The sequence below is a fragment of the Lepus europaeus genome, chromosome 17 (assembly GCF_033115175.1).
Source record: "Lepus europaeus isolate LE1 chromosome 17, mLepTim1.pri, whole genome shotgun sequence".
Classification (NCBI taxonomy): domain Eukaryota; kingdom Metazoa; phylum Chordata; class Mammalia; order Lagomorpha; family Leporidae; genus Lepus; species Lepus europaeus.
This window is the reverse complement of record NC_084843.1, coordinates 13554036-13567876: the sequence shown is the minus strand read 5'-3', so window position 1 is coordinate 13567876 and position 13841 is coordinate 13554036. Positions and strand designations below refer to the sequence as shown.

Below are 13841 nucleotides of genomic sequence, written 5' to 3'. Positions count from 1 at the left end.
GAAGGCCAGAGAAATGTCCCATTGAAAGAATTTGGCAGTCCTCTTACAGGACTGAGAATAATATTCCTTTCCACAAACTAGACAGGAAAATTGTGTAATTCAGGAAACACAGGATAGAGTAATTAGGAAGATCATGCATCATAGGGGGAAACAATTAGGGTATAATGACAAGACCTGAAATAATCAAACTGTTTCCAAATAACCATTTCCCAGAACAAAGGTAAAAAGTATGCATACTTTTCTTTGAACACCCGGAGGAGGCACATGAACATGCATTTGAAGAATGGTTCCACAAGTAACAAACTTAGAAAAAAAATATTAAACAAGGAACATGAGCATGTCACAAGAAATATGAACACAAAAATGGTAATGCTCATCAAAACCAAATTATTAAAACCAGTTATATGAAATTTTAAAAGCAACCAGAGAAAAAAGACACATTACACAGATGAGTGGAGATAAAAATTACAGCAGATTTCTCATCAGAAACAATGCAACCCAAAGACAATGGAACAGCATCTTTAAAGTACTGAAGGGAGATTCTCTTGACATAAAATTAATACTGACAAAAATTATCTTTAGAAGATGACAATAAAATAAAGACCCTTCAAACATACCAGAACAGAGCAAATCCATTACTAGCAGGGCAACACTGCAGGAAATGTTAAGGAAGATCCTTTGGTAGAGAAAAATCATACTAGTTGGAAAAGAATCTACAGAAAGGGACCAAAGTTGTAGGAGACAGTAACTACATTGGCAACACATGTGATTTTTAAATATGATTAAAATTTGAGTATCTTTAAATATAACTATTGAAAAAATAATGGAAATATTTGGGGAGTTGAAGATATAAATAAAAATATGCTAACAGAGCCATAACGTAGGCAAGGAGAAATGGAAATTACTAATGGAATGTATTTATATAATATGTGAATTGGTACAGTTTCGCTTTAGGGTAGGATATGATAAGTTAAAAAATATGTGCTATAATTTCTAAAGCAACTAGCAAAATAGTGGGATGAGGAACTACAAGTAACAAATCAACCAAAGAGACAAAATAAGAAATAGAACATGAAAACAGGTAAGCAAAAACAATAGCACAGGGGACAAATAGAAATCAGATGTAGAACCAACCAATCAGATATAAGAACCAACCAATCTCCCTGTAGTATATAGCAACAGAAGAGAAAGCATATATTTATACAAAGAATTGTGTATGAACGTTCACAGAAACTTTTTTATTATTGAAATAAAGTTTAATGGAAAGAAATAAGCCTGATAGACAAGACAGGCATCTCATAAAAGAACTGCAGGACCTGATCTACATTCAGACTGGAGTTTTTATGGACTTGGATATAGGCCCACTCTCTCCTCCCTGTCTGGGATTTCTCTCTAGGTGGAGGACATCTTGGGTATGAAATTTCTAAAATTCCTCTCAGAACTTCATAATGAACCCAAAAGTCTCCTTGGTGCAAGGCAGATGAAATTCCCCCAAACTGCCCCCAGCCAGAGGTCTGGGGCCTACCCAACTAGTTCATTGAACAATGGCAAGACTTTTGAGATGTAAATGCAGGTTTGCTACTACATTTCTGCCTCCATTCAGTCACCCAGAGACCCACCCAACAAGGTTATAGGACAAGAGCAATACTTCAGATACGTAATGCTAGTCTGCTCCCAAGGTTTGCTTCTACATTTCTTCCCTCATCCATCCACACAAAAAAAATTCCCATTTTTCTTTGGCCTCTCATACACACATAAGGCAGCTAATGTTTACCTAGCTACCTTAACATTCCTCCCTCAAGAGAAGTAACCATAATCTTATGGGGGGTAACATGGATGAAGGTCTCTTCTGTGTTTTCTTTAGGCTGACATATGAACATAGAGCTGCTCCTAGGTATTCTCTTGCTGTCGTCCTGTGGTGTTCAGAAGTGGCCTGGGAAAAGATTGTCTTGTACAGCCCAGAGGGCTGGTCACATTATCCAACAGGATGGGCTGGGACCCCTGCCTCACAACCAGCTGGAGCTGGGTGACTTTTATTCTGTTAGAGAAAAAAATGAATGAGTGTATTAAAGATACATGGAGGCCAGCACTGCGGCTCACTAGGCTAATCCTCTGCCTGTGGCACAGGCACTCCGGGTTCTAGTCCCAGTTGGGGCGCTGGATTCTGTCCCGGTTGCTCCTCTTCCAGTCCAGCTCTCTGCAGTGGCCCGGGAAGGCAGTGCACCAGCCATAGCGGTCATTTGGGGCATGAACCAATGGAAGGAAGACCTTTCTCTCTGTCTCTCTCTCTCTCTCTCTCTCTCTCTCACTGTCTAACTCTGTCTGGCAAAAAAAAAAAAAAAAAGGCACATGGTATAAAGAGAAACAGTAAGAGTATAGAAGATATATAGATCCATGGCCAAGGGGCCAAGGAGACAAATAACTAGGATTGCCATGATGAAATGCTGGGCCAGAAATTCATCCTCTGTTCAGCCTTGTCCAGAGTTGTCTGGCCTCATCCCAGAACTGGCTAATATAATTTTGTACCATCTAGTCTAATTGGGCCTACAAAGCATTTCTTGGAGCACAGCACAGGAGCTCCCCTAGGGCAGCAGTTAGCATGTCTATGTGCCTGCCTGTCTTGAAGGATTAGGGTTAGCAGCCCTGGCATGGGGCCCTAGTCATGACAGCTTTTCACTGGTCAACGGCTGTGTTTTGCACTTTCCCAAAGGAGGGGACCCTGTTCCAGCTTGCTCTTGAGAGCCTGTTGCAGGGACCGACAGGCTCACTTGGCTAATCCTCCACCTGCGGCACCAGTACCCTGGGTTCTAGTCCTGACAGGGGCAGCGGTTCTGTCCCGGTTGCCCCTCTTCCAGGCCAGCTGTGGCCCAGGAAGGCAGTGGAGGATGGCCCAGGTGATTGGGCCCTGTACCCGCATGGGAGACCAGGAGAAGCACCTGGCTCCTGGCTTCGGATCGGCACAGCGCGCCGGCCATAGCAGCCATTTGAGGGGTGAACCAACGGAAGGAAGACCTTTCTCTCTGTCTCTCTCTCACTGTCTAACTCTGCCTGTCAAAAAGAGAGAGAGAGAGAGAGAGAGCGCCTGTTGCAGAAGCTTTGGTATCTCCCTGTACCTAGAGATCCATAACCTGTCTTAAGGTTGTAAGAGTAGGAATCTGCTACATGGATTTTCTCCTCCCTGGGGCCAATCTGTGTTCTCCAGAGGTGAAGACAAACCCCAAATAATTAATTTCTTGGTGGACTAACTGTGCTTTCTTCTTGGACACCTGGTAGCCACGTTTTGCTAGGAAGTTATGGCTGTTAGTTAAACACCCAAAACCAGAGTCTTGGTTGGGGGAACAGATGAGAAGATAATCTGCATACCAGATTGTCTTCCCACCACCCTCAAGAAATAGGTTGGTTAAGTTCTTCATGAGAGCCGGCCCAAATAGATGCAGTACTGTCTACAAATCCTTGTGCAGTCTTGTCCAGGTCAGCTGTTGCTTTACACCCTGTTCTCTAACCCTTTTAAAGTCAAATAGGAACTGAGAGGAGGTTTTTTGTTGTTGTTGTTGCTTTTGTTGTTGTTGTTTCAAGGCTTAATAATAATTTGGCAGCTTTTAAGGCCTAACCAGGCATGTATGAAGCCCAAACCCAAAGATCTGTTTTTTTCACATGTGTACTGGGAGAGACGTTACAAGGGGAGTATGAACCTCCTTAGAGAAGGCACCCCATTACCTGCCATTACCTGGTTGAATAGGACAGAGTAGGCAGCATCTCTAAAAGGTAATTTAAGCTTCTGCCTGCAACGTCACCGATCCTAGGCCAAACCCTCAATAGTGCGGTTACTTTGGAAGCCAGGCAGAGTGAAGGGCTTCTTCAGCTCAGGCCGGCAGGATCTGTGGTTCTGACCAGGAGTCCTTCGGCCCCCAGGCCAGCTCCATTTCCAGCGGCCTGACTTTTGGCAGAGTGAGAAGGGCTTCTTCAGAAACCAGCTTCTGTCACGATGGCTGTTTGCCCAATGCCCTAGCAGCCTGCATTGAAAACAGGTGCTAATTGGAGAGGTCTGGCTTTCCTGGGTCCTTTTAATAGCATATAAACAGCATAGAAGCATTTAACGTAATGGCCAGAAGTGGAAAGAACCCAAATGTCTACCAGTAGAGCAATGCTTACACAAAATGTTCTAACCATACAAAGGGATGCTACCCAACAGTGACTGACAATGAAGTAGTGATGCCTGCATCAGTCTGGATGAATCTTAACCTAATTATACTGAATCAAAGGAATTCGATTAAAAGATTATATAAATCTTTGATTCCATGCATATAAAAGTTGAGGCAATTCAAGCTACTATATGACAGCAAAGCAATAGTTACTTCACGGAAAGAAGGTAGGAAGGAAGGAGAAAGAGGGATTGTGAAGGAGCAGGAGGAAAACCTGAAGGTGGCTTCTACACTCCCTGGATTTCAGTAATTTTAGTGATTTCTTTCAGAGTTGTATGTGTTGATTTTGTTTAGGAGGGATGGAGAGAGGCAGGAGAGGCGGGAGAAAAGAGAGAGAGAAAGAGAACTTAGTTTATTATATATTTAGTTTATTCCAAGTCTATTAAATTTCTAAAAACCTGTTAAAATAAAAATGTGAATCTTATAAGGTGGGTAGTAGTATCAGCTCCATCTTACAGATCACTACAGGAAGGTACAATTCCAGAATTCGTTCACCGAAAGTCTGACTACATCATAGATTCAGTTCACCTTTTTATGGAGAGATAATATATGTCCTTTGTTTCTTATGTCCTTTATTAATATTAGTCTTTGACCTTCAATTTGCCATTCACAAGGCTATATCAGTCAGACTGCACAGTGGGAAATGAAGAGAAAAAAAAAACATTTCCTGAGCATTATTTATGTTCTAGTTGTTTAACATAGGCCAACACATTTTATCAAAGAAAATTAGCTCCAAAGCATGCTGGATGTTGTTCAATCCAATGAGAAAAATCGAGCATTTCAATTCAGTTATTTAAAAGTTTAAAATAAGAATGGCTCGTCGGTATAACTCCAGGCCCTTTCACATTTAGATCATTTCTTGTCAGCCTGTTGACTCCTTCCTTCCTCTTACATTGGGTGACATGTGCCAAGTGTTTAGTAACTACTATTACATGACAAAGCCTTCCTGTAATTTGGAGTGTCCACTGACAGCTCTGCGCTCTGCCAGTGTACAACCAGAAAATCAGACTGGAAATCAGATTGTACATAGAAGTGACCCTCTTTTCGCCAATGTCTAGTGTCAGGCCCAGGGTATGCCCCTTGTTCTGACTGAGGGAGAGAGCAGACACTGTCTTTCTGATCAGCAAACCTCTGTGCACCAGGAAGAGGTGACGTTGTGCTGTTTTCGCTTCACAGGTACAAGTTCTGCAGCACAGACACTGTGAGGGAGGACGTGCTGCTCACCCTCTCCCCCTGTTAGGAGGCTGCTGACGAGCGACCACTGACTCTTACTGCTAATAAAATAAAAGCTACCGCTCAAGCAATACACCCCTCTGTTGTCCTCACTGCTCGTCATTTCTAGGGAAACTTCCAGATAAGGTCATTAAAATATGAAGTTTGCAGTCGGTCTGAGGAATCACAGTTGACTGATAAATTTTGTTACCTGCTGTGTGGCAGTTGAACTTGAAACAGTGTCATCATGTCCATTAATACTCTTGATGTCACCGTGACATTGAAGGCAGGCTCCCAGGCCCCAAGTGACGCCCCTCAGAAGGCCCACATGGAAAGTGCCAACCTTACCCACTTACTCCGTTGGATTTAGGTTCTGTGTCCGCTCACAATCTGGTATCTCAGGAGAGAGGACACAGAGGTGAGGAGGATAGGACATAGCTGATGCTTCCTCACTGGTCTCCCTGTACCTGGTGGGGGTCTCCCCAGACCCCACACAACTACAGCCTGGTTGAACTGACTGAAACACAAACCAAGCGTCCTCTTGCTGGAAGGAAGACAGTTCCAGCATTCCTTAGTGGGCTCTGCACAGTCCCCCTTGGTCCGGATCTCACCTCAGTCCCCAGCCTCACCGCGTGTTGTGTCACTACCGGAACTCCATAGGCTGGCCTGTCCCGCAGGAGGGCCTTGATCTCAGGTACTGCTGGACATCTGCACCAACTCCTTTTCTTCCGGGAATGGTCTTTCCACTGGCTTCCTGTCTGCTCTAGTCCCACTGGTTTTTGAATCTCCGCATAGACATCACTTCCTCCTGGAAGCCTGTTATCCACAGCTCCTAAAACTGGTTTGGAGGGCCCCCCATCCTCCCGCTGCACCCTGACCTCCCCTTCTCAGTACTTGTTTCCCTGCTGCAGTTGTCCCATTGGTAAACTCCTATGCTAGTATATGCCTGGCATGTGGAGAAAAACCATATATTTTTTGAAGGAATGAATGAATTGATCAATCAATCCACTAGCTTCAGATATTTAAAATTAGTCTATGTACAAACCACTGTGTCCTAAAAGAGTGAGGGCTCTGTTCTAGGCCTTAAAAGAGGTGGGCATTTGCCCAGGAAACATGGTAGGAGGGGATTCCAGAGGGCAGGAGCAACATAGACAAAGGCACAGGAGCATGAAATAAATGAGAAACTGAAGACATCTTTCCTTCCATGATTCACTGAAATAAGAGTAGGTTCAAGTTGATCAAAACACGAGAACTTGTTCTTAGGATGATCAATCTGCACAGGAGAACTTGTTCTTAGGATGATCAATCTGCACAGGAGAACTTGTTCTTAGGATGATCAGTCTGTATCAATTAGGATGCTTGCACTTTCCTAAACCAAAATCTCCAACTCAGCAAGGGAAGCCCTTGGGGCACATGACTGGGGAATCCCGAGGTGGAGAGGGGTAGGCATCTGTTCATGTTGACCCAGTGCTCAGTGGCCTCCAGGGCCACTTTCTTTTCAGTCCCCATGCTCTGTTGTCTGTGTTGATGGTTCTGTACCAAGGCTGGCTCCCCCCTGAGTTGGAACATGGCTGCATACTACAATTCTCCTACAGACCTCCTCTTCTACATCCAGTAAAAGACACAATTCCTATCCCCCATGCTATTTTCCCTTAAACAAACAAAAACTGAGATTCTTTTTGGCCTGTGGCAAAGGAAATTGAATGTATTCATTGGCTTAAGCCAGTCAGCGTACACTCCAGGACACAGGACAGGGCCACAATCCCATAAGTATATGGAAGAAAAAAGAAAATATGGATCCAAGAGTGACCCCTGGGTCATCCTTGCAACTGGACTTGTGGAGTTGTCATTGACTGAAAGAGGAATTGCCCTGGGAGGAAGAGGTTTGAGGAGGGAGCTAAGGAGTTGAGTTTTAATTGTGTCACATTTGAGAGGCTGTTCAGACATCCAATTGGTCATAGGAACTCAGAGTTAGTGACAAGGATCTGGTTTCCACATACAAACCTTGGCATCTTCTGCATATAGAAGGCATTTTTAATGTCCTGGATGTCTTTGCAAAGAAGCTAGCACAATACCTAACACATATGAGTACTGCATACATTTTTATAATTATAAGAGTACTTCATGAAACTTTCAGTTAGTATTAGCAATAATGATGAGTTATGAATAAAAAGATTATCTGTAAATATACTTAAGTTAGAAAATGGAACAAGAAGCTTAAAGTAATTTTTAACAATACATCTGTAAGTGTTTAGAAATACTCTTATTGTCGCAGACTAAATCGGATTTTTTTTACTTCCCTTAAAGCAAGAGCCCTGTGTCAGTTTCAAAGATGACCCATCTATATTTAAATGAAGCACCTTTGGCTCATGATTGTCAAAACATTTCCTGATGACTGTATTTCTTTTTTTTTTCCAAGATTTGATATAAAGAGCGGATTGTGTTAGATTCCCAGTTTCAGAATGCTCCTTTGAGTGGAAACTTTTAGAAGGCAGTTGGCTGCCAGATCCGTGCTTTTGTTTTGTCCAGCACATGCAGTGTGCTGAAGGTGTGTGAGGCTCTATTCTAGGAGCCTTAGACATATTTACCCTTTTTCTGATGAAGCAATAGAAGCATGGAGTTTTGAAAACTTGCCTAAGATACGCAGTTAGTTAGTGGTGGATCTAGATTTTAGAACGCGCATCTTAGATGTGAAATTTTCCATCCTGCTCTGTTTTTGTTTTCATCTGCCAGACTACTCACTACTCAGTGGCCTCACCATTCCTTCTGTAAGACACTAGGATTCAACCCTACCTTATGGCAGCCAAAGTTCAAGACTCTATGAAGGTATTTATTTTGTACCAACTCTCTCTCTCTCAGTCTCTTTCTCTCTCTCTTTCCCACACACACCCACACATACACACACACACACACACACTGTAGCCAATGAAGGCTAGAAGCAATAGAAAATAACTTCTCAAATGCTAGCTAGTAAAAATTTCACATGTTTTTGTCTGTGATCTACACAGTGTCAGACAAACAGCAGTGTGAAAGGTCTAACTGGCATGTATTTGCAGTTGTAGAAGTAGACAACATCTCATTGCGTAAGCTAGAGTTAGTGCTCTGATGAACTGAGCAGAGGTCCATGGCTTCATAAACAGAAAAGGGCAGAAGAAAGCAGAGAACAAGGCAACAAAAAGCAGATTGGTCATTTCAAACTTACTTTTCTTTAAAGTTAAAACAGAGGGGACTTCTTCCACTGACTCAGGTTGACGGAAGTCTCCTAGGTTATTTTTGAAAAGTGATGAGTTTTTAAGGATCAATTTGATTATGTGACACTGAGGAAAACTGACTCTATTTCACTTTGGTTGGCCTACTGGTGTCTATTTGCAAAAAGCTAAACCAAAACAATGGACTTTCATACAATTTGTTTTCATCAGCTTCTACTTAGGATATGAACACTACTCTCAGTCACCTATGTGTTGGGTATCAGTCTCAACACATCACGCACGGGTTACAGTGTCATCATTATCATGCATTTCCTTGAATTTTCTTCATGGCAACCAGAGATGGAGGCCATTGCTCATTCAGCAGATAGATGTGTGTAGATATATAAGACTTTTGAAAAGAAATAGCACGCTGAGAGACAATTATTAGGACAATCACAATGATAATGCCAAGAGTTTGGAACATGACAGGCTGTCCATGAAGCAAACCAACAAAAACAGAAAATAGATCAAGGAATATGCTCACTTAAGCCAAAATCTACCCATTTAAGATGTTCATTCTAGTATTTATGTGCAACAAGGAAGGCTAGCAACTACACAGACTCCTTCTTGTGTACCTAGTAGGTAGCAATTCTATTACTTAGAGTAATGACAGTGTTAAACTAAAGCTGGAGTAAGAACAAATGACTCTAGCTGTCTGGCTCTGGAACAGGAACCACAAGTACAATTTGAGCAATAGCTGCTTTGGGAATGTTGCTAATGTTAGCCAGAGTAGATGAAAGTGTCCCTTAAGTCATGCAAAGGACTTAGTGTCACAACTCTAGAATGCTCCAGAAGCTACTGATTGTGTAATTCTAGTCCCAGCATTATCCTGTCAATGGAAATGTCTCACTGGTAAGTCTCATTGCGTTAGAGATTCTTGTACAGCTGAATTGAAAAGGCTGCCTACAGCCTTAAGTCACCAATTTCCCAATCTGCTTTGCAATTTGAATGTCTCTGGTTATGGCTTTGATGACTGATAATCCATTGGATTTCTAGGAATTTCATATAGTTTCTGGAACATACATTAACAACATAGCCATAGAAATATAGCTTAAAGAAGGTCAAGCATCACTTCTTATTTGGCAGTGCTTCCCATGTAGTTTTGCATAGCAAATAAGTCTAATTGGTGAAATATCATTCTTCCAGTGGTCCTCTGGAATGTCCCGCGGTTAATTGTAGGTCAAAAAGAATTCATTTAGCATTTGATTTGGGGAGGTTTGTAGAAAATGTCAAAATATTTAAAATAATTAAACAGGACCACTGGTCATTATAGAATAATTAAAGGCAAATAAACAAAAGTTAAATAGTTGAAAAAGTACTCAGCTCTGGGGCAGGCATTTAGCATAGCAAATAAAGCAAAGATTAAGGTACCAGCATCCTGTATCAGTGCCTTGGTTTGTTCCTACCTCTGGCTCTGAAATCCAGCTTTCACCCTGGAAAGCAGTTGGTGATGGCTTAAGTACTTGGCACCTTGCCACTTGAGAGACTTGGATTGAGTTCCTAGCTCCTGGCTGTGGCCCAGCCCAGTTCTCGTGGCTATAGGCATTTGGGAAGTGAATCAACAAATGGGAACTTTGTCTCTCTGCTCTCAAATGAACATTAAAAAGACTTAGCTCTTTTAATATTGAAAAGACTAAATTTTCTTCAGTAATCAAGAGACCTATTAAAAGACAATATAAAATGCAAGAAGTTATCTTTGTGAAACATAGAACATCCTTTTTTTTTTTTTTTCTCTTAAATCCTTTAAAGAGTAAAGAAAACCTTTGGTAGTCTTATCGACACACCCAGGAAATTTTTTTTCTTTTTTTTTTTTTTTTTTTTTTTTTTTTTTTTGACAGGCAGAGTGGACAGTGAGCGAGAGAGACAGAGAGAATGGTCTTCCTTTTTGCCGTTGGTTCACCCTCCAATGGCTGCCGCGGTTGGCGCGCTGCGGCTGGCGCACCGCGCTGATCTGATGGCAGGAGCCAGGTGCTTCTCCTGGTCTCCCATGGGGTGCAGGGCCCAAGCACTTGGGCCATCCTCCACTGCACTCCCTGGCCACAGCAGAGAGCTGGCCTGGAAGAGGGGCAACCGGGACAGGATTGGTGCCCTGACCGGGACTAGAATCCAGTGTGCCAGCGCCGCAAGGCGGAGGATTAGCCTATTGAGCCGCGGTGCCGGCCGGAAAATTTGTTTTTTAAAGGAAAAGATTGAGTTCTAGTTTTCCCTTGTACTTTTTGATATTAAATTTTATTTGTTAATTTATTTATTTTATTCAAGAGGTAGACACACAGAAGTTTAGAGAGAGGGAAAGGGGGCAGAGAGAAAGTGAGAAGGGGAGACAGAGCGAGAAAGAGATTAAGAGAGAGAATGCATCTCCCATCTGCTGGTTCACTCCAAAACTCCCAGACTTAACTCTGGGACTTAACCAAACCAAAACCTGGGTTTTACATGCACAGTTGAGATGAATAGTCTTGTTAATCTGGAATACACATACTGCTCATTTTAATTCTAAATAATTTTCAGTTAAAATTCATAATGTTTTGTATTTGCAGCTCCCAGGGACTAATACTAATGCATGTAAAAGTCAGACAGTCCCAGAAAGTGGGGTACTCAGTTCTCTAGAGAGTAACGTTTCTGTTTTTGATAGTGTATTCTGAGACCCCAGAGCCAATATTAAAGACCAGGGGCCGGGTCCTGCCGTGTTTCCCAGTGAACCTCATTGCACAGAGGTCATCTGATGTCCAACTACCCCACCCATGTCCGGCTCATCCTAGCACAAGTGTCTTATTTGCAGAGGGTGAGCATTTTAGCAGCCCACAGTGCCACCCTGCCTGTGCCCACTGGCCAAGTTGAGCTTCAATCCTGGGATCTTAACAACCAATTTAGGTAGTGACTTTTTTACCTCAATATGCAGGAATGGGAAAAAATCAATAGTAGAGAATCCATATCCTGTAAATTCCAGAAAACAGTCATGCAACTCACTCAACAGGCTGCAATTGGTGTCAGTTACCTTTAAAATATCAGCTCCTGACTCCTTGCCCACTGCAGACTGCATGTGTCTGTGGGCAGCTGGTGGGTTGGCAGAGGGCTGAATGAATTTAGATGGCCTGTCTGCTTTTGCGCCCTGCTACATGCTCTCACATCCTCTAGCAGACCTGCTGCACTGTTGATCTTGGGCTCCCAGGCATTCAAGGAAATGTATGTAACCTAGAAAGGCTTGTTGAGGCCTAGGATCAGCACTTTCTAGCAGACAAAGCATGTCTCAGAGCAAGCCAGAGTTCAAGGATGAATAAATAAACTCTACTTTTTGATCAGAGGAGATACAAAGCCTTATTGCAAACGCATGGGATAGAGAGAAGGGTAGGAAATGGGAACCATTTTCATATCAAGTGAGATGATTTACCAGTTTTCATAAAGAATATGATGAAGTTATCTTTTCACCTGCACTTGACATGTGTGAGATGTACAATCAATTTATTAGCATTTGCACAGATAACTTTATCTTCTTAATAACTGTGACTTACATGTCACAGATGGTACCTGATATTTGCCTTGGCACAATTTCCTTAGCAGAAAACAGTTTTGTGTCTAATATATTTTCACATCATTCACGTATAGTTGTTTACTCATGTGTATTAAATTTGTTTTTTATATTATTCCTATTCTGTTGAGTTATTTTCTCATTTTAGGAGGAGAGTAATAAAAAGGATCAATGACTTACCATGACCCATTAAATTGAAAAAGCACTGATGAAAATAGTAACATAAATACCATAGCTTAGAATAAGTTCATAAATCAAGATAGTGGTCACAACTCCAGTGAGAAGCCCACTTGTAAATTTTTATATCTTGGAGGAAGTGGAAAATATGATGGTGCTAATAGGGTGCACAATATTAATTAGCTAAACCTGGATCACACTAGACCTGGATATGTCTATGCAAGGTCTTCTCCACTAATCTCAGTCTGCAGTGGTTTTAGCCATGCGTATTTGTCCAAAGTAGAGTTGAAGGTAGTGCTATTTTCATATTTTTGAATAATACCTAAGTCAGCTAAGTTATGCATATTGTTTGCCCCTTCTTACCCCCAGAAGTAACAAAATTGCTTTACAGGATAAAATCAATTAATCTTGTGAGTATAGATGGGAATCAACCCAAGTCATTCATTAGTCATAATTACATTTCTTGTAGTGAAACTGTTGAAAAATCACATTGTGACAAAGTAATCTATAGAGCCAGCCATGATGATAATGGTGCATACAACTTTTGGAGAGAAAACAAAAAAAGGACTTTCAGCCAAATACTACATCAGATGATACTGAGGGATTTGATATGGGATTACTGGCACACTGTGTGAAATTATCAAGAATGTGCTAGACAAGTCTCACATTGCAGTTGGATAGTTCCACTCATGTTCAGAATAGAAGCAAGATAGAGAGTTTTACACATTTTGGTCCAGTTGGCTACTGAATTTGTACAGGTAATCATTATTGTGTAACTCATAACAATGGTTGAAATCTCTTTTAATCAGCTCTCCCCCAAACAAATCACTGCTTTATGTCATGTTTCCACTCTCACTCTTACCTAGTGCCTCTTGGTCACCCCCCATCCTTGAAACTCTTTCTCCTCCTCCTCCTCCTCCTCCTCCTCCTCCTCCTTCCTCCTCCTCCTCCTCTTCCTCCTCCACGACACCACTTTCTCATGTTTCTTTCTGTTTCCCTGTGGCATTGCAGTGCCTCAGGGTTGAATACTTGAACATCTCTGTAAGCAATCACATCAAGACTGATGGCTTCGTGTGAAACCGATGTATCTCAAGTTCAAATTTCTTATCTGGACTTCTTATCTGAAGTCCAGAATAACTGCCTACTCTCTACCCCTGCTTAGACTCTAATAAGCTATTTCACGCTCAGCTGATGTGTTATCTTCCTGCTTCTTCGCATATCTAATAATTTGTGATAAAATGCGGGGCACTATTAATTTTACTATTTAATTTATTGAGGGGCCAGTGCTGTGGCTCAGTGGGTTAAGCCGCAGCCTGTAGTACCGGCATTCTATATGGACACCAGTTCATGTCCCGGCTGCTCCACTTCCAATCCAGCTCCTTGCAAATGCACCTGGGAAAGCAGCAGAAGATGGCCCAAGTTCCTGGTCCCTGCCACCCACACGGTGACTTCAGCCTGGCCCAGCCCTGCCCATTACAG

The 13841-nt window shown here is 42.1% G+C and overlaps 1 protein-coding gene across 2 annotated transcripts in view; it reads left to right on the top strand.

The window, feature by feature from the left end:
- The window catches only part of LOC133775622 (pancreatic triacylglycerol lipase-like), an 84958-nt gene extending 79490 nt beyond the window's left edge, over positions 1 to 5468 (top strand). For both annotated transcript variants that reach the window (XM_062213986.1, XM_062213985.1), the window contains one exon: positions 5379 to 5468. In XM_062213986.1, coding sequence (XP_062069970.1) covers positions 5379 to 5442 — 64 coding nt within the window. In that variant the 3' untranslated portion in view covers positions 5443 to 5468. The remainder of the gene's footprint in view (positions 1 to 5378) is intronic.
- Positions 5469 to 13841: the final 8373 nt, after the last annotated feature.